Raw genomic sequence first — 25,053 nt, forward strand, 5'->3', positions numbered from 1 at the left:
TTCATTTGTTTTAAATGCATGGTGTTAATGTATTATGTATTGTAAAATTCATCACAGATATAACATTACATTTATTTGCAGTGAATTTTCTTCACTGTGCAGATTTTCCAGGCAGGTCATCATGACCGAGAGGATATATAAAACAAGGGTACAGACTAGAAGTATGGGTATTATTTAGTTTTATTTCCATTGCAATGGGCAGTTTCATTTACACAAGATGGTGCAGTATAGAAAAGCCCTGTAATACATAAAAATTAGCCTGGACTCAGTAAGTGGCCATGGTGCTCCGCATCCAGTCTGTGAAAATGCAGGTCTGATCCAAGAGAGAGGGAAACATAGAAAACAGAAAATGTATGTTGACATTTTTGTCACATGGTGCTATGATATACCTCAGTGTCATAAAACAGAAATAAATGATTGCTGGGTAAAACTCATTTTCTACCTTGGCATAGACACCAGGGTGGTTTTTCTCTGCACACCCGAAACCCCATGACACAACACCTTGCAGCTTTCCATCACACACAACAGGGCCACCAGAGTCACCCTGGAAACAGAAAATGTAAAGCATGAAATAAATGGAAAAGTTGACATAACATACCAAGTATTTTATACAGTTATTGACGGAGCTGTCCTTTGAAAAGGGAGGGGCCAAAGCCAAAAAAAATTTGCAAATATTAGTGTTGAAGGTAAAACACAAGGCATCAGTGCTTTAATGCTTTGTTTTTGCTTCAAAAGCAGACATGCAAACCTGGCAAGAGTCCTTCCCTCCCTCCAGGTATCCGGCACAGAACATGGCCTCAGTGATCATGCCAGGATAGGAGTTGTCACAGTCCTCATCAGACAGGATGGGGATGTTCAAGCACTGCAATCTATTACTGTCGGCAGCTACAGATATAAACAACCAACCCAAGAAATGAAAGAAATGAAGTATTGACAGATTATAGAGTATGCCCTGTATGGAAGCATTGTCTGCTACTCACAGGAGTCCATGGTCACACCCCATCCAGAGACTGTGCACATGGTGCCTGCAGTGGCACAGCTGGTGGGCAAAGCCAAAGGCTGCACATACTTGTTGATAGTAGCTGGTTGGCTCAGCTTGATCAGCATGATGTCGTTATTAACCAGCCAGGACTCATAGTTGGGATGAGGGATCACCTGGGCAGTGGGAATGATCTGTTCATTGCCATCCATAAACCAACGGTTGTGATCACCAAGTACAATGTCCATTTTGCTGAAAGAGAAGCAGAAGTTGTGTGTGAGAATGAACATCAGAACTGGACAATTTTCAAGACTAGTACTTATGGATGACGTTTAAACACCCACGATTTGTAGCAGTGAGCAGCAGACACAACCCAGTATTCGTTGACAAGGGAGCCACCACAGAAGTGGTAGCCAGAGTTCAGAGACACCTGATGGGGCTGAGAATGAGGTGTGCACTCATTGCCTCCAACAATTTTGTCATCTTCTGCGGCAACTGCAAACAAAAAAAAACAAAACATATCTATAGATATATATATATAGTATCTCTGCAAACCAGGAGTAGCCTCTGTACAAAAATGCAATTTTGCACGTCCACAATATTGTATCTTTTGTATGTTCTGTCTGGAAGGCATAACATTTCCCATATTGAGAAATTCTCAAATCATTTCTGAATGTTAATGCCTTCTAAACATGGTTCATACTTACAAGCAGCTCTCAAGAGCAGCGCAAAGAACAGAAACCTCATGATTGCTGAATGGAAGAAGGCGCTGCACAGTATTTATCTGAACTCATGCAAGGCTTTTATCGACTGCTTTAGCTTACGCTAATGGGCAAAACACACCCCTACTACTGCAGACCAATCCAAAACCTCAACGAGTTCTGACAGGAAAACGTCGGCACACTTACTAAAAAAATTCTGCCAAAGTAGGTGTTTATGATCTTAATCATATTAGTGGAAATTTTGCTCATTTCTATCACAAATGTTCATGCAGAAACGATGAGTATAATGTGTGTTTGATCCACTGACACTCTGGCTGAGTTTGAGTACAGTACAGTATGTTTGTTTCAGGTTGTAATGAACATCCTGACCTTGACCAGCTGCTGTTCCAGGTGGAGGTTCTCTCACAGACTGGCACACTGTACGAGTCTTACTTTCATAACTGAAAGCTGTTAGGAAGGTTCTCCTATAGTAATAACAGTAATAATAATAAATGCTTCAAATTGAAATGGTAAGGCAGTGGAAATGGCAAATACTAGCAGAATTTATTGCTACATTAGATGACATTAGAAAGCAGAAAGGAAGTCAATAAGTATTTGTCACTTTTAATGGGTTTCTTATTGACCCTCACTCCGTTTGTTGTCACATATTGCACTACTATTTGACCAATCGAAGTCTTCAGCGTTTTACTGTAATATGATGATTTTATTTCATGTTAAAACAGAGGGTATCTCATTTTCAGTTTTGTCAGTTGTGGGGTTTTTCTGTGTGGGTTTCTATGACTTCTTGCTGTATCACCTTCTTGTGATGTCCACTCCTCAGTTGCTCATAAAGGAAACAATAAAATTAAGCGATTCTATGGAGATAATGGGTTGTTTGCAGACCTGATTTTTTTTTTTTTTTTGAGGGGGTCAGTTGGAGTCTTCATTTGCACAACTGACTTTCGATGTCCCTAGCTATGCTGGTGTAGACTTAGGCTGCTGGGGGACCTCTCTTGATGCACTGAGCCTTTCTCTAACAACCTATGTATTTACTCTATTTCCCTTTATTGCATTGCATTCACTCTGTTTCTCCCTGTGTCCTTTCTCCGAGTGTCCTTGGTTCCAGAGCTGGGTGCTTCAGATCTGTGGTTGCTGTCCCATCGCCAGCCTAGTCTCCATCATGTCCACTGTGGGATGCTGCTGCTGACCTTCCTCCAGCCCACTGCTTCCAGCCGTCTATTTCCACCACTCTACTCTCAATGTTTGAATTTCGCTACCAGCTATATATGTAGTATATTTAATGTCAGAGCCGTACATCATGACAGTGAACTATGAATCAGTTTCAATGTTAGTTTGTACGTTGTATGTATCATCTAGCTGATCATGCATGTATCCAATTGTGTGTTATATGTTCCTTGTTCCCCTCCCCTCTCTTCTCCCATCCCTCCCCATCTCCCCGTCCCTCTACCTCTCTACCTCTTCTGTCCCTCTCGACCCGTCGACCAGCAGGCAGATGGGTCCCCCCACATAAAGACTCGGGTTCTGCTCAAGGTTTCTTCTTGGTTAAAAGGGTGTTTTTCTTGCTGCTGTCACTGTAGGGCTTGCTTTGGGGCTTCAGGCATATGGGTTCTGTAAAGCGTCTTGAGAGAATTTGACCTGTAATTGGCGCTATATAAATCAAATTGAATTGTATTTAATTATTTGGTATGATTTTGGGTCATTCTCACTGAAAAATGAAAAATAAAATGATTTTAAGAGTCACAAACATCTATCAAAGACATGGGGCATATCAAAGGCATGGACACTTAACAGTCTCACATGTCATTTGGAGAAAGGACAGTGTCATTTCTAGATGTTGAAAGCAGATATGAATTCAAATTTTGCACCAGTATGTTCACATGAGGCTTCTCAACCCATCCGGAGGTAAGTTTTAGAAATCTAAAATTTATGTTAATAACTGTATCCATGAAAAAGTAAACTTAAATTACAATGTTATATTATAAAATACAGTATATCATGCAGTTTCTATGATTCCCTTTTTGTTTGTGCTGGACAAATTCTTCATTAGTTATCGATTTCATTCTAAACTGTTGCATGCCATTTGTGCTGTTTATCCTATTTGGTATATTACCAATACGATGATATGGGGCCTTCATGGGTGGTACTGGAGAAACGGTCTCTTGGTTCTATTTCTTTGTCATCTCTCATTGGGGCAACCATTCTATTATCAAAAAATGTAGGAATTGAAAATCCCATAGTTAGTAACTCAATTAAAATCGCTACCCAATTTCGAAAACATTTTAAACTTTTGCGGATGAGTCTGCACAGTCCTATAGCGGACAATGGTCTTTTCTCCCCTTCTTTACAGGACATTACATTTAAAGGATGGCAGAAGCAAGGTCTACAGTCTTTTAAGGATTTATATATTGAAAACCAATTTGCCTCTTTTGAAAAATTGCAGAATAAATATAACCTTCCAGCATCTCATTTTTTTAGGTACTTACAGGTGCAACATTTTGTTGCCAAATCCATCCCTGGGTTCCCAAACAAACCTCCTGATGATGCTATAGATGAGGTAATGTCTTTTAACCCCACAAAGAAAAAGGCTATTTCTTTTATGTTAGGGGTGATTGCCCGTCTGGTCTCCCCTAAAATGGTAGCAATTAAACAGATGTGGGAACAGGATCTTCAAATCAATATTTCGGAATCTTATTGGGAAGATATTTTGAAAAAAATTCACTCATCATCAATATGTGCAAGACACTGTCTCATTCAATTTAAAATAATACATAAAGTGCACTTAAGCAAATCCAAATTGTCGAAGATTTACCCGTCAGTAGACCCCATCTGTGATCGTTGTAAATTAGCGGAGGCTACTTTGATTCACATGTTTTGATTCTGTTCCCAAATACAACAGTTTTGGGGAGGTGTATGCGAGGCCTTTTCAGCTGTATTTGGAATTAATGTGGTTCCTCACCCATTTTTACTTCTTTTTGGGGTTAAAGTGGAGGGTTTGATTTTGCCCCCTGGTGGTCAACAGATTGTTGCCTTTTCAACCCTCTTGGCAAGACTTGATACTTTTGAAGTGGAAGGATGCTGCCCCACCCACAGTGTCACACTGGATCAAAGATGTTTTATTTCACCTTAAGCTTGAGAAAACTAGATGTGTTCTTAAGGGCTCTGAAAGGAAATTCTATAAGATCTGGAAGCCTTTTTTGCTTTATTTTGATCAAGCATCGACTCAGGTGCAAGAATGACTGATTTATAAATTACGCTGGCTAAACTGACCCCCTTTTTATTTTTTTTTATTATCTTATTTTTTTCTAACTGATTGTGTGTGCACTTTATTTTTTATTGTTTATTTATTTCAAAGTCCTTTTTTGTTTCTAAGTGTTTTCATAATTGAGTGACTGTAAACGCGTGTTTTTAGTGGGTGGGTTTTTATTTTTATTTTATGTTATATGCTTTTTTCTCATGTTAAAATTATAATAAAAAAATATTAAACACTAAACTGTTGCATGCCACAGAGGCATCACATTAAGGCAGAATGACAGTATTTGTGTTTTGGGTACCAAAGTTATGCACACACTCACTGCCTTTCCACTACTTCCTGAGTTTATTATAAAGGTTGTGAAACCCTTTTTAGTTTTGACGCGTTGTGATGACAATATCATTATGCAGACATAAAACGACAAAAATACTAAGAAACAAATGGAGGTCAAGTTGAACAATTTTATTGATTGAGATGGAAACTGACTGCACATTGTTCAGAACTCTACAACAATTTGTGGAGTTAGAATGATGGCATAAATGCAGCAGATTTAGCTGGTGATAGAAGGATCAGATTTAATAGCTGGCCATGGTGCTCTCCAGCCAGTCGTTGAAGATGCAGACCTGTGAATGGAGTCACAACAAGAGCAGTTAGTACAGACAGCCAACAGCATACATGATGACGTGTTACTGGAAAGAAATCATGTATCTTTACCTTGGCGTAGACACCAGGGTGGTTCCTCTCGGCACATCCGTAGCCCCAGGACACAACACCTTGAAGCTCACCGTTGCACACAACGGGGCCACCAGAGTCACCCTGACAACAATGAGAACAATTATTACAATGGATTTCTATAATAAATTGTAAAGTATCATTATGTTGTTGTGATGACACTGGTTGCAGAAAAAAAAACTTTGCATATTTGATGTCTTACATACCTGGCAAGAGTCCTTGCCTCCCTCCAGGTATCCAGCGCAGAACATGGCATCAGTGATCATGCCAGGGTAGGAGTTATTACAGTCCTTGTCAGACAGGATGGGGATGTCCAGGCACTGAAGCCTGTCACCGTCATCAACTGCACAATGTAAAGCAAAGTATGGATGGACAAGGATTAAAGTAACACATGAGGAGCCAGATGTTGCTGTGACACATTCTGTAACAAGCAGCTGCTAAGATGCAGATGTTACTCACAGGAGCTCATGGTGTTGCCCCAGCCAGAGACTCTGCACATGGTGCCAGCGGGAGCGCAGCTCTTGGGCAGAGGCACAGTCTTCACGTACTGGTTGAGGGTGGCGGCTCTGCTCAGCTTGATCAGCATGATGTCATTGTCAATGTTGTAGGAGCTGTAGTTGGGATGGCGGATGACACGGGAGGAGCTGATGAACTGCTCGGTTCCCTCGTTCACTCTGATGTGGTGCTCTCCCAGACGGACCTCGATGCGGCTGAAAGAAATGGAAATACAGAAGATCAGTGTAAAAATATTGATATTTGATGGGTGTACCTGTCAGGTAGTTGAATCAAAGCGATAATCTTGGAAAAACATGAGAAGTATGCTTACGACATGTAGCAGTGAGCAGCAGACACAACCCAGTCCTCACTGACCAGGGAGCCACCGCAGAAGTGGTAGCCAGAGTTCAGAGACACCTGATGGGGCTCGGAGTTAGGGGCGCACTCAAACCCTCCGACGATCTTGTCGTCCTCCAAGGCAACTGAAAGCACACATCAGCAAGCACTTAGTTGTTTCCTTCTACTCTCTTACAGCAACAGTGAAACATTGTTTTGTATGGAATTTGTTTTCAAGTCAAAGCCAAAATGTAATGTATTTTAGAAGCTGCTGAATTATAATTATTCTGGCTCCATGAGATGCTGAAATTATGCTGGATAAAGTTGCTGTCTGGGAGGAAGGCCAACAGCCTGTTAGCAGAGAGGAAGACAATCTGCTCAAACTCAACTTCACACTTACAAGCAGCTCCGATGAGCAGAACAAAGACCAGAGACCTCATGGTTGCTATGTGAACCTGTCGATGAGAGTTCTTCACCTGGAGTCCTGGTTTTATACCCACAGGGAGTGCTGCCTTTGCTTTCCGAGCATCCTGATTGGTCAGTGAGGAGCCAATCTCTGAGGCGGTTTGTTGGGGTTATGTTTTTAGGGTCCCCCCCCCCCTCAGAATTAAATGTGGACTTGTCAGCAAAGTTGAAAAATATCAAGACGAAGTGTGCGTATGGTTGTGTTTCACTCTTAGGTACATTTATTTATTCATTCCCGAGAAAACCCATTTTGCAGTCATCAACAAACAAGGCATTATTTCATGTCAGTTAAGAGCTTAGAATTGACTTCCTAAGGATTTCTTAAGGCTTAATATGTCAATACATCTTTTAATTGTGTAGCCTTGCGATACTTGCTTCAATCCAGTCAATAATCACAGAAAATGTCATTATTTCACTTAAGCATAGAGAGTGTTATGTATGGAATTGAAATTATTATAGAGATTTAACACATGTAAGACCTACGAGTGACTACATTGTACTCATTGTAATGCTGTGCTTTGATGAATCACCCTTTTTGTTCAACGCAATTATCGATGATAGTGTATTAATAATTAAACTGTTTGCAAGGAATTGTAACTTTTCCTTGGGAAAAGGAAATGCTACACAAATATGATCTGAATTCCCCTCATATTTGTGGACAGTAGTGTCTGTTTCCCTTGTCAGATTGCAAACTCTGTATTTAGGGCGTAGCACGTGTTCACAGATATTACAGCTGCATTTTTCTCAGCACCTGTTACATGAAAACTAAATTCAGATATGAGGGTGAAGGCGCCCTTGAAAAACAAAAAATGTTATTGGAACTTTTTTTTTCCAGCAAACCCTGTGGGTAGAAAGTAGGCATCATGGAATAACTTAGATCTTTTACTAAAGTAAAGATAAAGTTGGAGAAAATGTACTGCTATGGGCGAACTGATCATGGCCAACTTTAGGCCACCTGCATGTTTTAATTCCTTTCTCTCTCACTCCACATCTCTTGTCTAACAAAGCAGGAAGTACCCAATAATAAAAATAAAGTATGAGAAAAAAAAAAAATCTTTATGCAGAATGGCCTATTTCACAAACCCCAAAGTCCTGCAAGATGGTATTTTTTATTTTTTTTGTAGACGTTTGTGCAGAAGTTAGTTTAGTTGTGGGAAAAGTTGCTGCCTTATTTTTCTTGTATGTGTTTGTTGACCTCATGTGCTCTAAATGCACAATTCCAACTTAATGTGGTCTTAAATTTGTAACAATAGATTACATTCAATATTTGAAACTGGCATGTAACTGTACTTGTTAAATAAGTGTAGTGGAGTCAAAAGTACAATATTGTGAAATGTCATGGAATCTAAGGATAACGTGGCACAACCTGATAAATACTCAAATAAGTATCTTTATCTGAAAGCTATACTTGAGTACAGTACTTCAGTAAATGTTACATTTTACCACTAGTAGAAGCACTTCACAACAACAAATTTTTTTTTTTTAAAAAGCAACAAAAAACATCTTATGTGTATATTTATAAAGTTGGTCAAAAGTTAATGGTACAGACTTGAAGAAAAGGCCAGTGAAAGAACAAGAAATGATTAGTGAACACCGACAATTAGAAATCTACCTGTTTGAGAACAGCTATGTTTCATAATAGTCTCACTTCACACTGAGTTTATCCAGATGGAAAGAAACCTGCAAACAAACACTTCAGACATTCTCACATTTATAAGGCCACACTGCACTGCTCTTCTGTGTGATGTAAGTAATGGTTTATTGAGAAAGAATAAAAGGGGCTTTTTGTTGCTGTTGTTCATTTTTAAATCTGGAAAATAATAAAAATAGCATTGGCCTGTGACCTGCTGAAAACTGTAACTGATCATCTAAATAAGTCATCCATGTCACACTTTTTCTATTATTACACAGATAGACGAAGAGCATTTAATTATTCCTTTCTGATCATTTATTTGTTATACTTTTCACTTCTTCTTCCGAAAAAAAAAAGCACTTCAACAGTTGAGAGTTGATGTTGTTGAGCTGATGTGGAGGTTGAATGGCGGAGTTAATAGCTGGCCATTGTGCTTTGCAGCCAGCCAGTCTGCACACTGACCTAAAAACAGACAGATGTCAATCAACATGGTGCAGTGTAATATTTGTTATGTTTTATTTGAAGCAGTCATGTTACCTTGGAGTAGACACCAGGCTGGTTCCTCTCAGCACACTCATGGCCTCAGGACACAACACCTTGAAGTTCACCATTGGACACAACAGGACCGCCAGAGTCACCCTGAGAGAGAGAGAATCATTTTACTCTAAACCTCTGAACCTCAGACAATGAAATATTTTTGAATATAAAATAGAAAGAACTCCAAGTACACCCTGTAAAGAGTTGGTGTTAGAAAAGTAGAGATACATACCTGGCAGGAGTCCTTGCCTCCCTCCAAATATCTAGCACTGAACATTGTACAGTCGATCACGCCTGGGTAGGAATTGTGACAGTCTTCATCAGACAAGATGGGGATGTTCAGGCACTGGAGCCTGTCACTGTCAGCAGCTGTAGCAAGTACACTGTGCAGTAGAAATGTTAGAGATAGTAGATCGAAGTTTCACAACCAGAGTTCTTTTGAAATAATAGGTTTCAAAGAAATCTAACTCACAGGAGCTCATGGTGTTGCCCCAGCCAGAGACTCTGCACATGGTGCCAGCAGAGCCACAGGCTGCAAATACTGGCTGAGGGTGGCGGGCTTGTTCAGTTTGATCAGCATGATGTCATTCTCAAAGGTGTAGGTATTGTAGTATGGGTGTGGGATGACATAGCGGCATGGCGGCATGGATCAGTGGGTAGAGTAACTGGAAGGTTGCCGGTTCGATCCTTGGCCCGTCGTGCTCATGTCGAGGTGTCCCTGAGCAAGACACCAAACCCCTAATTGCTCCTGGTGGGTCGTGGTTAGCACCTTGCATGGCAGCTTCCAACATCAGTGTGTGAATGGGTGAATGTGACGTATCATGTAAAGCGCTTTGGATAAAAGCGCTATATAAATACAACCATTTACATAGGATGAACTGATGAACTGCTCAGCACCTTTGGTATGATGCTCTCCCAGATGCACCTCAATACGACTGACAGAGAAAGAAAAAAGGCTTGTTTTACATTTTTTATGTTTATTTCCCAGTCAGAGGAATAAATGAGGAATAACAATATGTAGAGTGTGCTTACAACTTGTAGCAGTGAGCAGCAGACACAACCCAGTTCTCACTGACCACGGAGCCACGGAGCCACTGCAGAAGTGGTTCAGAGTTCAGAGACACCTGATGGGGCTGAGGGGTGCACTCAAACAGATGTAAGTTCAAGAACTTGCAGCAAGGATCGTAGCCACATAGTCGACTGATATCTTAGTGAAATTAATCAAATCCATGCAGAAATCAAATTTAAAAGCATTTTAGTTACACTGAAGCCCACAGTAAATTTCTAACTGCTACGTGACATTAAGAAGTTACCTTCAGCTATTAGACCTCTATAATAGTGTAGAAACTATCTTTTTTTTAAAAAAGAAAAAAGTGATCACTAAATCCTTCTAAACTCTTCATTCTTTAGTCAATTAGAGTATACAATGAAAGCAATATCTATGTGATTCAAACTTTGTCATGCCAAATTCCAGATTTGAGGAACTGTCTAATGAAAAGCTGGCAAAATTTTAATCCCCACTTAGCGTTTGTAAAAATAAACATTAAAAAACAGTTCATATTGTCACAAAATACAGTTGTAACCAAATTTTGAGAGTTAACTAATGTGCACTGTTTGTTAATGATTAAAGCTCTAATTTTACACTGCTTCACTTTCACCCACTGTGGATGCTGTTGACAAAAACATTAATTACTATCATTTATTATACGTTTTTTTGAAAAGCAATCTACATCTGCATTTAATAACATTATAATGGGTTGTTAACTATTTAATAAAGAATAAAATTACATGACACTGTGTCTTGTATTGTGTTTTAATGTGGATACCAAGGTAACTGATTGGGGAAGATTTTAATTAAGTCAGGTATAAAGCGTAACAGGCCTATGGATCTGAACTTCTTAAGAATCCCTTTCACTTAATGGTATTGTCCAAAAAAAAGTATTTTGTTTGTTTTGTTTGTAAACCACTGGTCAATTAATAGAACTGTTTATTGTATATGTAAAGTAATATACACATAAATAATCTTGCAAATGCGATCTAGTATCTAGTTTCTTGGTGTTATTTGTCTCTTGCCACTTCTTTGAATAGGTATTTTTGGAATGTTCTGTCTAAAGACACGTGGCTTGATTAGCCCCGTGTGTTGGCACAACGATGGCTGTGAACCAGGCCATCTGCAGCACAGCAGCCATGTCAAGGTTAATGATTACAAAGTACAGTCTGTGATAAATACAGACAGAATCCCCCCTTATAAAATGTCCTGTCGGCAAAATGTCAACAGTTTTAATTTAAAAAAAGTTTGCACAACATTACGTTAACTCCAATCGCAAATGCAAGAATGCAAGTACATATAATAAATCCAATCCTAAAAAATGTTCTCAGGTTAATGAAGTAATTTCTAATATACACAGGCAATATGCACTTAAAGGACAGTCAATCCCTATCATATGAATAATCATTTTTCTGAAATGCACACATATGTGACACTACATTTTAAAAATGTATTCATATGCACCAAACATCTTGCTTTTTCATTTATCATTTCTATTTTTTCTAGAGGTTTATAAATAATTTGATTGTATTTCTAGTATGGACCTCCCCTTTAGCCACGAAAAGAAAACATTTTTTTCAGGTGAATCTTAGATAATTTCTCAGGATCCTGATTGGTCAGAAATAATCGTGGGAGGTGTCTTCAGGAGGATAAGAAGAAGGACGCTGTCTTATATAAACCAGGGCACAGGTGACATCCTATCATCTACAGGATCACATAGCAACCATGAGGTCTCTGGTCTTCGTTCTGCTCATCGGAGCTGCTTGTAAGTACATATTTTTCTGCTTACATTCACATAGATGTAATGATTGAATTATAAACACCTTCACAGTGTTGCTAATCCTTTGGCCTTTTGTGTGCTTTCAGTTGCCTTGGAGGACGACAAGATCGTCGGAGGGTTTGAGTGCGCCCCTAACTCCGAGCCCCATCAGGTGTCTCTGAACTCTGGCTACCACTTCTGCGGTGGCTCCCTGGTCAGTGAGGACTGGGTTGTGTCTGCTGCTCACTGTTACATGTCGTAAGCATACTTCTCATGTTTTTCCAAGATTATCGCTTTGATTCAACTACCTGACAGGTACACCCATCAAATATCAATATTTTTACACTGATCTTCTGTATTTCCATTTCTTTCAGCCGCATCGAGGTCCGTCTGGGAGAGCACCACATCAGAGTGAACGAGGGAACCGAGCAGTTCATCAGCTCCTCCCGTGTCATCCGCCATCCCAACTACAGCTCCTACAACATTGACAATGACATCATGCTGATCAAGCTGAGCAGACCCGCCACCCTCAACCAGTACGTGAAGACTGTGCCTCTGCCCAAGAGCTGCGCTCCCGCTGGCACCATGTGCAGAGTCTCTGGCTGGGGCAACACCATGAGCTCCTGTGAGTAACATCTGCATCTTAGCAGCTGCTTGTTACAGAATGTGTCACAGCAATATCTGGCTCCTCATGTGTTACTTTAATCCTTGTCCATCCATACTTTGCTTTACATTGTGCAGTTGATGACGGTGACAGGCTTCAGTGCCTGGACATCCCCATCCTGTCTGACAAGGACTGTAATAACTCCTACCCTGGCATGATCACTGATGCCATGTTCTGCGCTGGATACCTGGAGGGAGGCAAGGACTCTTGCCAGGTATGTAAGACATCAAATATGCAAAGTTTTTTTTCTGCAACCAGTGTCATCACAACAACATAATGATACTTTACAATTTATTACAGAAATCCGTTGTAATAATTGTTCTCATTGTTGTCAGGGTGACTCTGGTGGCCCCGTTGTGTGCAACGGTGAGCTTCAAGGTGTTGTGTCCTGGGGCTACGGATGTGCCGAGAGGAACCACCCTGGTGTCTACGCCAAGGTAAAGATACACGATTTCTTTCCAGTAACACGTCATCATGTATGCTGTTGGCTGTCTGTACTAACTGCTCTTGTTGTGACTCCATTCACAGGTCTGCATCTTCAACGACTGGCTGGAGAGCACCATGGCCAGCTATTAAATCTGATCCTTCTATCACCAGCTAAATCTACTGCATTTATGCCATCATTCTAACTCCACAAATTGTTGTAGAGTTCTGAACAATGTGCAGTCAGTTTCCATCTCAATCAATAAAATTGTTCAACTTGACCTCCATTTGTTTCTTAGTATTTTTGTCGTTTTATGTCTGCATAATGATATTGTCATCACAACGTGTCAAAACTAAAAAGGGTTTCACAACCTTTATCCTAAACTCAGGAAGTAGTGGAAAGGCAGTGAGTGTGTGCATAACTTTGGTAGCCAAACTGGTGAAAACACAAATACTGTCATTCGTTTCGTAATATAAATTAGAGAACAGTTCATCTTTTAAATAGATCTGTATGCTATTTTATATGTTTTTATTCTATTCATAAATTTCTAACACTATGCTTATATTTTAAGTGCCTTTAAGAAATTCCATGTGGACATACCTGTTCAAAATCAGAATTAATACCTGCTTTTATCATTCATAAATGGCAGTCCCCTTTTTCCCAATGATACGTGACATAATTATGTGTCACATGGAGCTAAACATTGGCACTATTTTTGTGTCACTAATGCCCTCGATGGATGTCTTCTGATTTTTAAAATCACAATAATTATACTGAGAATAACCTAAAACCATGTCAAATATAATTAGGTCTGCAAACAGTCTCTTACCTAAAATCACCTAATTCAATTATTTACAAAACACTCATTGACAAATCAAACCGATAAATAAGTGTAATGTAATCAAAGCACCCCTGCTATGTTATTTATTGAGAAAAATAGCTGAGAATCACTGAAGCTGTCTAAAGAAGGAAAGGGACTGATTGAAAAAACAAAAAAACAGTGGTTTTCAGGAGAAGATGAGTCAACAAGCTGTCCGAGAAACCTGTGAAGAAAAGACTCTGACAATACTTAGATTGAGGTGTTTTTTCCTCTTCAAATGAAATAGTTTAATCATATATTACAGTTTTTCTCAATTGCTTTAGTACGTTTCTCTGCTCAGACTTGAAATTCTCAAAACTACTTGTTCAATCCTCACAACATTGTATCACTAGTGCACATCAAAAAAGCAGTTTCTCATTTCTTTGAACAAGTTGCAGATGTTTTTGTACATCCATGCAAATGATTTTGTACAATTCTCTGCTGTTTCCTACATTATCAGCTGCATCTGTCATGATGGTCAAAATGGATTATCATGGATCTCTATTGAATAGTCTCACCACCCACAACATTTAGTCATTAGTTCATTGCATAAGTCTTTACATGCAAAATGGATGAACATATTGTCAGAATATGTCAACATGTGTGAGCTTATTTCTAAGCATTTTCATTACTTATTTTCTAAATCTGTCTTGAATTGGTAAATTGCCACCAGGTGAATCTTGACTTTCTCTAACGAATAGAAAGGTGTTAATCATCAGATCAACCCATGACCAACTGGCTCTCTGAGATAGTTCAAAGGTGCATCTGATGAACCATCAACTGGCAAGTAGCAGACCACAACCTTACAATGTCTGACAATGGAAGGACAAGGAATTGGACGTGGTCAACAGCCAGAGAGAAGAAGAGGAGGAAGAGATGTGAGGCTGCGTGGCGGAGGATTTGGGAGGCGAGGCAGAAGAGGAAGAGGATATAGGCGGGTTCCTGATGAGATAAGAGCAACACTTGTAGACCATGTTCTCAATCATGGGCTTACAATGGCTGAGGCTGGTAGAAGGGTGCAGCCAAATGTTGGGAGATCAACAGTGTCCTCAATCATTCAGACTTTTCGTCAACAGAACAAGTATGTAATCTAACAGTGTACTATGATACTGTATACTCTTTACAGTGATGCTACATACAATTATTCAATATACAGTATGTATGCTGTATATAACGACATTTTATATTTTGTGTTTTGCATTTCTTTTTTTCCACATAGGACTGCAAGGCAATGCCACAGGGGTGGCAGAGGGCCCATTTTCTCTCGTGAACAGGAGGAGGCTATTTGTGCCATGGTTTTAGAAAACAATGCCATAAGACTGCGGGAGATAAAGAGTGCCATTATAGAGGACAACAACATCTTTGCAAACATCCAAACAGTCAGCATCTCAACTATTGACAGGGTGCTGAAAAGACATCAAATGACTATGAAGCAATTGTACACTGTTCCATTTGAAAGAAATAGTGAAAGAGTTAAGGAGCTACGCTACCAGTATGTACAGGTAAAACATGTATGAGCACGCAGTAACTCTCAGTGAATAGTAACACATTGTAAAGTGATATACAGTACAGTAAGTGACCTTTACTGATTTGCTACGGCTGTAGGAAAGATGATTCAATATATGCTTAGTGTGCTATGTTTGTAACTATGTTGTCCAAAATGAAAATTCATGGAATTTCTAAAACTCATTTTGTGTCTCTTGTGTGTGTATAGCGCATCATGGAACTGGAAGCCAGTGAACCGCCACACAAATTCATCTACATGGATGAAGCTGGCTTCAACCTGACGAAATGCAGAAGGCGTGGTCGAAATCTCATTGGCCACAGAGCTACGATCGATGTGCCAGGCCAAAGGGGAGAGAACATAACCATGGGTGCTGCCATCGCAGAAAATGGTGTGCTCACCCATATTCCCATCATGGGGCCTTACAACACAGAATGTCTCGTCAATTTTTTAGACACACTCTACAGGGACCTCATTCCTGAACATGAGAGGGATCAGATTGGGGATAACCTGCCGATATTTGTAATAGTTTGGGACAATGTGAGTTTCCACCACTCCAACATAATCAGGGAATGGTTTGCAACCCACAACAGAATGGTAATGGAGTTCCTCCCACCATACTCCCCATTCCTCAATCCCATAGAAGAATTTTTCTCCACATGAAGATGGCAAGTGTATGATCACCAGCCTCACACTTAGATGACTCTTCTGGATGCCATGAATGCAGCATGCAGTGACATCACAGCAGATGCCTGCAGAGGCTGGATAAGACATTCAAGAAGATTCTTTCCACGCTGTATAGCAAGAGAGGACATCCATTGTGACGTGGATGACAATTTGTGGCCCAACAGAGAGGAACGTCAAGGTGTGTAGAAAGAATGGGGAAAAAAATCCCGACAGCACTCGAGGTTTAGTTGTACCGATTGTCTTATGTTCACATTTCTAATTTTGCTTTTATGTTTTTTTCATGGGTGTAACCACCATCTCAGAAGTGAGGGGGACAAATTTTTCAGAGCGATTTATCATTCTCTTACATTTAATTGCACCGTCCTTAGTGGCTAAAGAACCACATAATCCCTAACAGCCACAGTACAATACCAGGGGACCAACTAGGCTAGTTCTTTAAACTCTAACGTATAAAACTTTAAACTATAAAATCTAAAGTTTTAGTGGCCAAACTCTAGTTGAGCTGACAACAATGTCCCTTGAACATCTACTGGACGAGTAGCCAGAGGTGCCAAACACTGAACATGAAATGATCAGTACTGCCTGGTTTCTCCCTGCAATAGATATCTTATTTTCAGGAAGTTATAATCTCTCCTTACCTGTAAAGACCCTACATCCTTGTCCCTGCTGCTGGTCTCTGGTCCATCTCCTGCCTGACTCTGCTCTTTGTTATGGAAATAATCATTAAAAAATCTGAAAATCAAAATTTTGAGATAGAATTTGAAAGAGAAGCAGTAAAAATAGTTGTAAATTTAACCACTTTTATACCATAGATAGCCTATTCTTTTTTCTCCTCCCTGACTCTCCTCTTTTGGGACCAAAAGACTTAAATACATGGAGAGCAATTGTGAGCACATCTTCTGCCCAGAAATGAAAGAGGACTGGGTTTATTCCAAGAATAAACTAATTAGCAGTAATGTAACAGAGGCAACCACATTTAAATTATTGTTAACTAGCTTAACATATTGATATATTGCCACGTTTTACCTTGTCATCATTTAGCTAACAAGTCTAACATTGTTTGCATCCAACAAGGTCACACAACTTACACGGTTTGTTTGGAAAAAACTGTGTAAAGTTTTTCTGCTTCTTGCTGGCTCTGGCTGGTTTGCTAAACATTACTCCAGACCCACGTTCAGCACTGCTCAGCACAGCAGCACGTCTCCTGTGGAACACCTGCGTTAGCATGCGCTCATGGTGCATTCAAAGACGGCTCGGGAAAACATGTTACTGGATGCTAATAACGGGTTTAGCTGTTGTAACGGCTGAAAAAAGTGCGGGGGACAGAGGGGACAGATGTGGAAAGTGCGGGGGACATGTCCCACGCGTACCCCGCGTCCGTTACGCCCATGTTTTTTTTCTTTGTGATACTCAGTGCTGTCTTTTGCTTTCTGTATCACAATGACATGGTCTGTCAAGAAATTGTAAAAACAGTAAAAGTGTAAACTGAATCTTGTCCAGTCTCTTGCAATCAATCTCCCACACACAAAGGTGTAACTTGCAACTTTCATCAAAACTTACGTAAACCATCTTCAGCATCAGAGCCTTCCACCAGAGTAACTGTTATATTGAGAGCATGACTAAGCAATTTGACTGTCTTGTCTGTACACAATGAAACAAGGACTTGTCATTGTGACAGCACTGACATGTTCATTGACACAGAAATTTAATTTTGAGCGATAGACTAAGAATTTTGCACAAAAAAACTGGCTTTTGCGGGTAATCCATGTTGTTTTGCTACTTGTGCGACGTGTTTTGAGAAATGCACAAACTGTTTTGAGAATTTCAATTCTGATCTGAGAAACGTACTAAAGCAATTGAGAAAAACTGTAGTACAGAAACTTAAAATGACATAAATGTACAGTTATTGAGAGTCAGTAAGAAGAACCTACTGAATGTGACAAATATTTAGTGGGTTGTTGCATTGCTGTACTGTTCCATTGTCTGTCGGTCTATCTCTGTCATTGCAAGTCAATGCTCCAATGAGTAATAAGTCCTTCACTGCTTTCATGTTGATTTATCTTTCCTGGCCCACAGCTGCAGAGATGATAGATAGATAGATAGATAGATAGATAGATAGATAGATAGATAGATAGATAGATAGATAGATAGACAGACAGATAGATAGACTGGGATACCTGGAGGGCAGACGCTTACTGATATTTCATAAACTCTGTTCTCAGGGTGACTGTGGTGGTTCCACTGTGTGCAGTAGTGAGCTGCAGGGTGTTGTGCCCCATGGCTATGAATGTGCTGAGATGAACCATACTGGTGTCTGTGTCAAGGTTGCTTTCAAAGAATAAAAATATTTAAATAACACTTCAGCTTAGCTTTATTCTGGCTTTTTGAATTGCAAAAACGCACTGCCTAGCTGCTTTACCACCAGTCATCTTCATTTTTAAGTCTGCATCATTGAGTCACCGGGACATACCAAGGCCACTTCAGTTAAGCAACTTAACATGCTTTTTTCTTTATGTTCCATCTGTGTGCTGGATTGTTTGGGTACATTTTTAGTTGAACAGTGTTGAAAAAAAGTATTATCTGGAAAATGCACATTTTTAAAAAATTATTATTATGATAAGTTTATCATCTTCTCATTTGTCGATGACTGTAGTGTTCAAAGCAACCAAAACATTCCAAACTAATCACTGCACTGCGTCTAAAACAATTTAAGGAAATCGCATTTAATTAACACAATGATCAGATTCAAATCCAAAATATTATTTGATTCTTGTCTGAATATGTGAAGAGTTTTATGAAAAATGTTATAGAAGTTGAAATGTTGGATCCAAATGCTTCTCCCACGACTGCAACCTTTCCAAAGCAACACTATCTCACAAACATGGGGGTTAATCTTGTCTAAATCATTTTGTTCTCTACGTTATGTATTGTTCACCTCCACAGTGGCATTTAAGCATTGATTCCTTGGTTTTCTCATTTTTCAATCAGTGCTGAATTCTCCTCTTTGTCCATTATTTTGACAATTTTGCCCTTTAGCTCAAAGGACTGGTGAATGATTTGCTGTTATCCTTGTATTATATAGCAGAAGTCTCAGAAGTCCTTAAAAGATGGATGTTCTCTGTGCTTGGCAATTAATAATTCCAATTCATTTCCCTGCGTTTGAGTTATGAATAAATTAATTATGAATGGATATGCAAAACGATTTTAAATTTTACATATTGCCACTCATTTACTAATCTGTCTTGCTGTCATATTCCATTTAATCATCTCATCTCTTTCAGTACCTTGTATCCTGAAGAGAGCAGTGGATGGGCTGCTGCAGTCTTTGCTTTCTGTCGAGAACAGACGGGAGATATTTCTGCGCTGTCCATCAATTACTTTGAGGTTCAACTGCTTGCTACAAATGTGTCAAACAACACACGTGTGTCATCACTTTACTTCACTTTAACAGACATCAACAACAGCAGCGTGTGCTACATCAGTTCCTCATAATTTCCCCTGTAATTTATAAGATTTATTTTTGAAATAATAAGCACATTCGTCGGTTGTAATGTTTTTTGAGCAACACACCATACTATGACGTTTTTACAGTAAAAGTTCTACTGTGAAACCAAATTGACATGTTCAGGTGTTCTATGTGTGAAAACAATGAGGTTTCAGGTATCAGAAGGTGGTTTTCAACTTTCTTTGTTAACTTTCTGCTTCAACTTTAAACTAAATTTACTTCACTAAGCCAGCCCTTTGGACTTACAGTAAGCTGTGTTCCTATTGGCTGTCCAGGTGGCTGCTTGGTGTTATCAGGAACACCTGAGCAGCTCAGTGTCTTCCTGCTTTATGGCTGTAGTCAAACATTTCCTCTGTTTCTCTTTACCACTGAACCGGGTTTGGCTTTGTTGCTTTAGTTTATTCTTTAGGCGTTGGCTTGCAGCTTCCAGCAGTAAAATTGTCTTTGTAGATGCACAATAAACTGATACGTCATCTAGTGTTAAACTGAATAAGAATTTTTCATAATATAAAATGTAACTGACTGAGCTGTATTTATTAAATTGAGATATTTCCAATTGGAAGAAACACAACGCTGACTGAAAGATTTCAGTCAATTAAACCTTAAATTCATTTACCTGAGAAAACCATCCTTTAATGTCTTACCTTAAAATGACCAACATTTTTCAAAAATATAGGTGTAAAGTTAAAGTTTCATACTAAAGACGAATCATGAACATTTAATGGCATTAACTCAGTTATTATGAGGAAACAGATATCCATTTATAATATTTCTGTCAAATATGTTTATGTCTATAAAATATACCGGACATCAATAAAAATGTCTGCATCGTGAAAAATATGAAATCCATCTGCATGTATACATCATATTGATGTTTAAATAACGGGAACTGCAGCCCACGTTCAGTCAAGTTAGCGGAATTACGGATAAACAACGTTTCCAGGTTTGTCTGACAAAATAAAAGCCATGATTTGTTTTACGGAAATATTACATGATTTCAATAATGCGACTTTGAAAATGTAAAACTGTAATAAGAGTTAGTTAGCTGCTCCACTTGCTCTTAATATTTTTGTTCTCGTCTTAGTCAAGACCAAATTGAAAATTAATCCATATTCTGGCTACATTATCGACAACAGAATCCATGGAGTAATCGCAAGTTAGCCGACCTAGCGGAAGTGCTAATGAAGTCTGCTCTGGTTCGGATTGTTACCGTCACAAATGTAGCTTTTAAAATAAATCCTGTACAAGACACGGAATTGTAGCTCCGTTTCAGTGTGAGCTCTGATGTTTCTCTGTGTGACTGTGTCTGACTTCCTCTAATAAAATCCTCCTTTACGCTGGGAGCTACAGCCATAGATATATATATCTATCTACTGATTCATATCTATGCTCACTAGTCTGGTCCGATGCAGTCTCGATTATGACGTTTCACGAGTACGTGAGAACGCAAGTACGGACAGTTACGTACTGAAAAATGGCCATAGTCTTCTTACAGCAAAGGTACAAAGCTGCTCGTCTTCTACTCCGGAATCGGGAAACGTCTTCAAAGCTTCTTCAAATCCAAACGAAATACAATCAAGAGATCAAATGAACATCATTGGTGCATTCAGGTGCAGTCGGCCAATGACGTTGCATTCAGGAGCGTCGGAAATCAGAGTATCATTAATGTAAATTTCCAACGAAAGAAGGAAGATCCGCCACTGTTTCATGCCACAAAACCTCTGACAGATTACAAGAGATACCTTTCTGTGAATTATGAACTTTTGTCCTTTCCCTTTGAGGGTTTCTGCCACCAGATTTTTGTTAAAGAAAGGATCAAGTTTCAGTATTGAATGGAACTCACTGGATAAATTCAATTTAAAGGCATTAGAGGAGATTTAATTTCCTACGACTTTGAACGTAGCATGCGCATGCGCACATACAACCTCTCCCTCACCCCCCTCTAACCTCCCCCCTCTTAACATTTACGAAGAAACGCCCCCCTCCAGAAACTTGCGTTGGACTCGTGAAGTTGTCTTTTACGGCTGGGTCCCCCTGGATCTTTATCTGCCATTATGTAAAAAAAGATGAGCAAAACAAGTCGCCAGCTAACTACGAAGCTATACCAAAGCAACACATACAGAAAACACGTAAGTCCAAGGTGTACGTAATCTACGTAACTAGGCCTGAGCCGGAAGGTTTTTGATTGACAGGAAAGGGAGCAAACCAAACGCCTCGGTCCGAGCGCGTTGATTAGCTGATGTTTTTCAGGTCCTGCCATGTCCACAGTTATTTTTTTTTATTTTTTATTCTTTTAGAGACCATACATACAAGTCCACTAAAGGTCAGTATATTCATTTTATGTGAATCAGACTAATTAAACAAACAAAAAAAAAACATCCTCCATAATGCCTTTAAGTCTAACTCCATTTCAGACTTACATACTGTACTGACATTGATAAATGGGATGTTGCACTATCTGTGCCCTTCCTTTCCAAATGTCGAATACTTTTTGCACTGAAGAGACAGAAAATCAAAATGGGCCAGAGTTTGTGTTCTGCACCAAAAGTAAAACACTGTTGAAACCTAATACTATACATGTGGCTCTTCAGTACTGAACATCACGCAGCCATTGGAGATTAGAGCAGGAAATTGTTTATCTAGCTTTTATGAAACTCTTCTAGGGTGACTGCTTGGTGACATTAGTCTAATAATAATAATAATTAAGAATTTAATAATAATAATTTATTCATATAAAATGTGGTGAAGTTGTTATCAGACTAATGTGCCGTTGTGGATTTATGTGGTCTCCACTGACATTAGTTGTTTGACTGTGGTATGTTTTGATAATAATATCAGAAATGTTATATACAGTTTTCAGTAAATTCCTAAGAGCAGCAACAATATTGCAAACTGTTACAAACACATTGATGCATCACAACATGGGAGATTTTATTGATAGTGCCTTCACATCTTACATCTCTTTGTTTTTCCTTGTTGTTCTCTCTTGTCTGTCCTGCAGTTTTTTCTTTCTGACGCTACCCACAACCCCCTCCTGTTGCTGTCTCTTGCAATTTCAATCTCTCTCTCTCTGTTCCCCCCTCTCTCATGTATTTGTGTGATAGGAGATCACAGTCTAGCTATAACTGGAAAGAATGTCATTGATCCAGGGCATCAGAGAACAGACTTTGGTGTAAACACCGGGGTAGTTAGGCTGAGCACAGCCCTGGCCCCAAGACACAATTCCCTGCAGCTCTCCGTTACACACAAGAGGGCCACCAGAATCACCCTGAGCAGAAGAGAGGAAAAGGGAAAAAAAAATGGAGGTTGATTCATTCCTTCATCTAATTGCGTTAAATATTTTTACACTTTCACAGAACAATCACATTTTTTCATTGAGCTGTGTGAATACCTGACAAGCATCCTTGCCTCCCTCCAGGTATCCAGCACACACCATGCGGTCTGTGATCTGACCGGGGTAGGAGTCTTCACACTCCTTGTCAGACAGAATGGGGACTTCCACACACTGAAGGTTAAATGGGTTGAACACTGCGGATAAGAGCAAGAAGGGGAAAAAATAGTGCAGAGTGGGATCTTTTTTTTTATCTTAAGTGAGCCTCTCAGAGGACCTCTGCTGATCTCCACAATGTCACTTTTGCATGGCAGCTGTAACTGGTTTCTCAAAATAGTGATAAATAGATGCTCTAGTTGTTGTTAAAGAATTCTTGATTGAACAAACACATGCTAAATGTTTTACATTAGGTTGAAGATCCACTCCTGACATGAACATACATGATTGTGCAGAGAGAGAACAGTTAGTGAGCCACCAAGATCTTGACACTTTTAGTTGTGTGAGGAATTTAGTGAGCGCATCCCAGCTAAACAATAGCTTTAGTCATTCTATATATATGGAATTTATCATAAAAACAAACACAAAAACTCCTAAAAACTATAGTAAACCTAGTTTTAGAACAATAACTGCTGACCAATGAATGTACATCAGCACTCAATGTTTTATTGAAGGTTTTTGTTAAATTCTGTTCAATCTATAACAGAGAGTGTAATAATTTGTTATCATTTGTTTCTTTCTGTGATAAGATAAGATAAGATAAGATAAGATAAGATAAGATAAAATAAGATAAGATAAGATAAGATAAGATAAGATAAGATAAGATAAGATAAGATAAGATAAGATAAACTTTACTGATACCACAGTGGGGAAAATTCATCGTTACAGTAGCTCCAAGGAATTAAAAACACACAGTGCAAAAACACAGAGAACAATATATAGACAAAAAGTGCAGCAGTAACAGAGGGAGACCAGTTTATACGGCAGCATTATAAAGTAATCTTAGCATTTTTTTGAGCTCAAAATGTGGGGCTTTTTTTTTTTTTTTTTTTGCATTATTCATTGTTAATATTTGTTGCAACTCACCTTCATCAGTGTAGATGTTCCCCCATCCAGAGACCATGCACATGTCCCCAGGTGTGGGGCAGGCTTTGGGCAGCGCGGTAGGTTTGACGTACTGGTTCACAGTGACAGGGTGCACCAGTTTCATCAACATGATGTCATAGTCTAGGGTCTGATAATCATAACTTTGATGCCAGTAGATGGCATCCACCGACATGAACTGCTCCGTGCCCTCATTAACCCAGATGTGGTGGTCACCCACGATGACAATCTGTGAATATGGGCTGGAAAAGAGACAAAGGACAAAATGATTACAGTTCACTTAACCAGACAGATTGAACACAAGAAAGTAATACAAACTTTTGCCAGCAGTGAGCAGCAGAGATGATCCACTGGTCGTTAATTAGGGAGCCGCCGCAGTAGTGGTAGCCGATATTGATAGACACCTGCCAGGGTTGAGAGTGAGGTGAGCACTCGTAGCCTCCCACAATCTTATCATCCACAGGAGCTGCAGCTGTGGCAGAAAGAAAATACAAAATGTGTTACAGATTTCATAGTTAACATTCTGCTGTCCTAAATCTTTTGCACACCCTGCAAATGCAGTACCTGCAGCACCCAGGAACACAAAAACAATCAGGCCAATCATCTTGTGGCTGACTAAAACCTTCCTACAACCTGAGTAGATGTGAATGATCTCTTGACTGCATTTATACTTGTCTGTGACCTTCCAAGCATCCCTCCCCCTGCACACATTCCCACTCACCTCCAAACTTGTGTCCGTTCCTCCCGCCCCAATCCTTGCTTAAAAATGTTACTCTGGGCTTTTTTTTTTTTGAGATTTTCTACTTTGATATTGTGTATTTGCTTTGGTGGGAGGTGTCGAAAGACACATACCACCAAGAAATATCACAACTTTTATTTTTTTTTTACAAATGATATAAATGTAAGTCCCTTTATAGCAAAAAAAAAAGTGCACAATGCAGCATGACTGTAACAAGTCATGCTGTTATTAGATACTAGTAAAAATGAAGAAAAAAACAATGATTTTACACACATATTTGAGC

General features: G+C 39.3%; 3 protein-coding genes across 3 annotated transcripts; 1 reads left to right on the plus strand and 2 right to left on the minus strand.

Moving 5' to 3' along the window:
* Positions 1-162: 162 nt before the first annotated feature.
* LOC110953846 (transmembrane protease serine 9-like) lies at positions 163-24,703 on the minus strand. Its single transcript, XM_051956394.1, has 14 exons — positions 24,596-24,703; positions 24,350-24,503; positions 24,014-24,273; positions 22,991-23,127; positions 22,718-22,867; positions 6,915-6,990; positions 6,510-6,660; positions 6,143-6,393; positions 5,890-6,026; positions 5,666-5,767; positions 5,532-5,574; positions 749-885; positions 443-544; positions 163-313 (listed from the first exon to the last, which is right to left on the minus strand). The coding sequence occupies exons 1-14, from the start codon at positions 24,633-24,635 to the stop codon at positions 266-268; spliced, it is 1,788 nt and encodes a 595-aa protein (XP_051812354.1). The 5' UTR covers positions 24,636-24,703; the 3' UTR covers positions 163-265.
* Positions 577-1,768, minus strand: LOC110953827 (trypsin-1-like). The gene is made up of 4 exons (XM_022198020.2): positions 1,687-1,768; positions 1,324-1,474; positions 981-1,231; positions 577-885 (listed from the first exon to the last, which is right to left on the minus strand). The coding sequence occupies exons 1-4, from the start codon at positions 1,724-1,726 to the stop codon at positions 710-712; spliced, it is 618 nt and encodes a 205-aa protein (XP_022053712.2). The 5' UTR covers positions 1,727-1,768; the 3' UTR covers positions 577-709.
* On the plus strand, positions 11,882-13,324 carry LOC127536412 (trypsin-1-like). Its single transcript, XM_051956664.1, has 6 exons — positions 11,882-11,962; positions 12,064-12,214; positions 12,331-12,581; positions 12,698-12,834; positions 12,956-13,057; positions 13,149-13,324. The coding sequence occupies exons 1-6, from the start codon at positions 11,923-11,925 to the stop codon at positions 13,194-13,196; spliced, it is 729 nt and encodes a 242-aa protein (XP_051812624.1). The 5' UTR covers positions 11,882-11,922; the 3' UTR covers positions 13,197-13,324.
* Positions 24,704-25,053: the final 350 nt, after the last annotated feature.

Source organism: Acanthochromis polyacanthus, chromosome 12 (assembly GCF_021347895.1).
Source record: "Acanthochromis polyacanthus isolate Apoly-LR-REF ecotype Palm Island chromosome 12, KAUST_Apoly_ChrSc, whole genome shotgun sequence".
In the NCBI taxonomy this organism is placed as follows: Eukaryota; Metazoa; Chordata; class Actinopteri; family Pomacentridae; genus Acanthochromis; species Acanthochromis polyacanthus.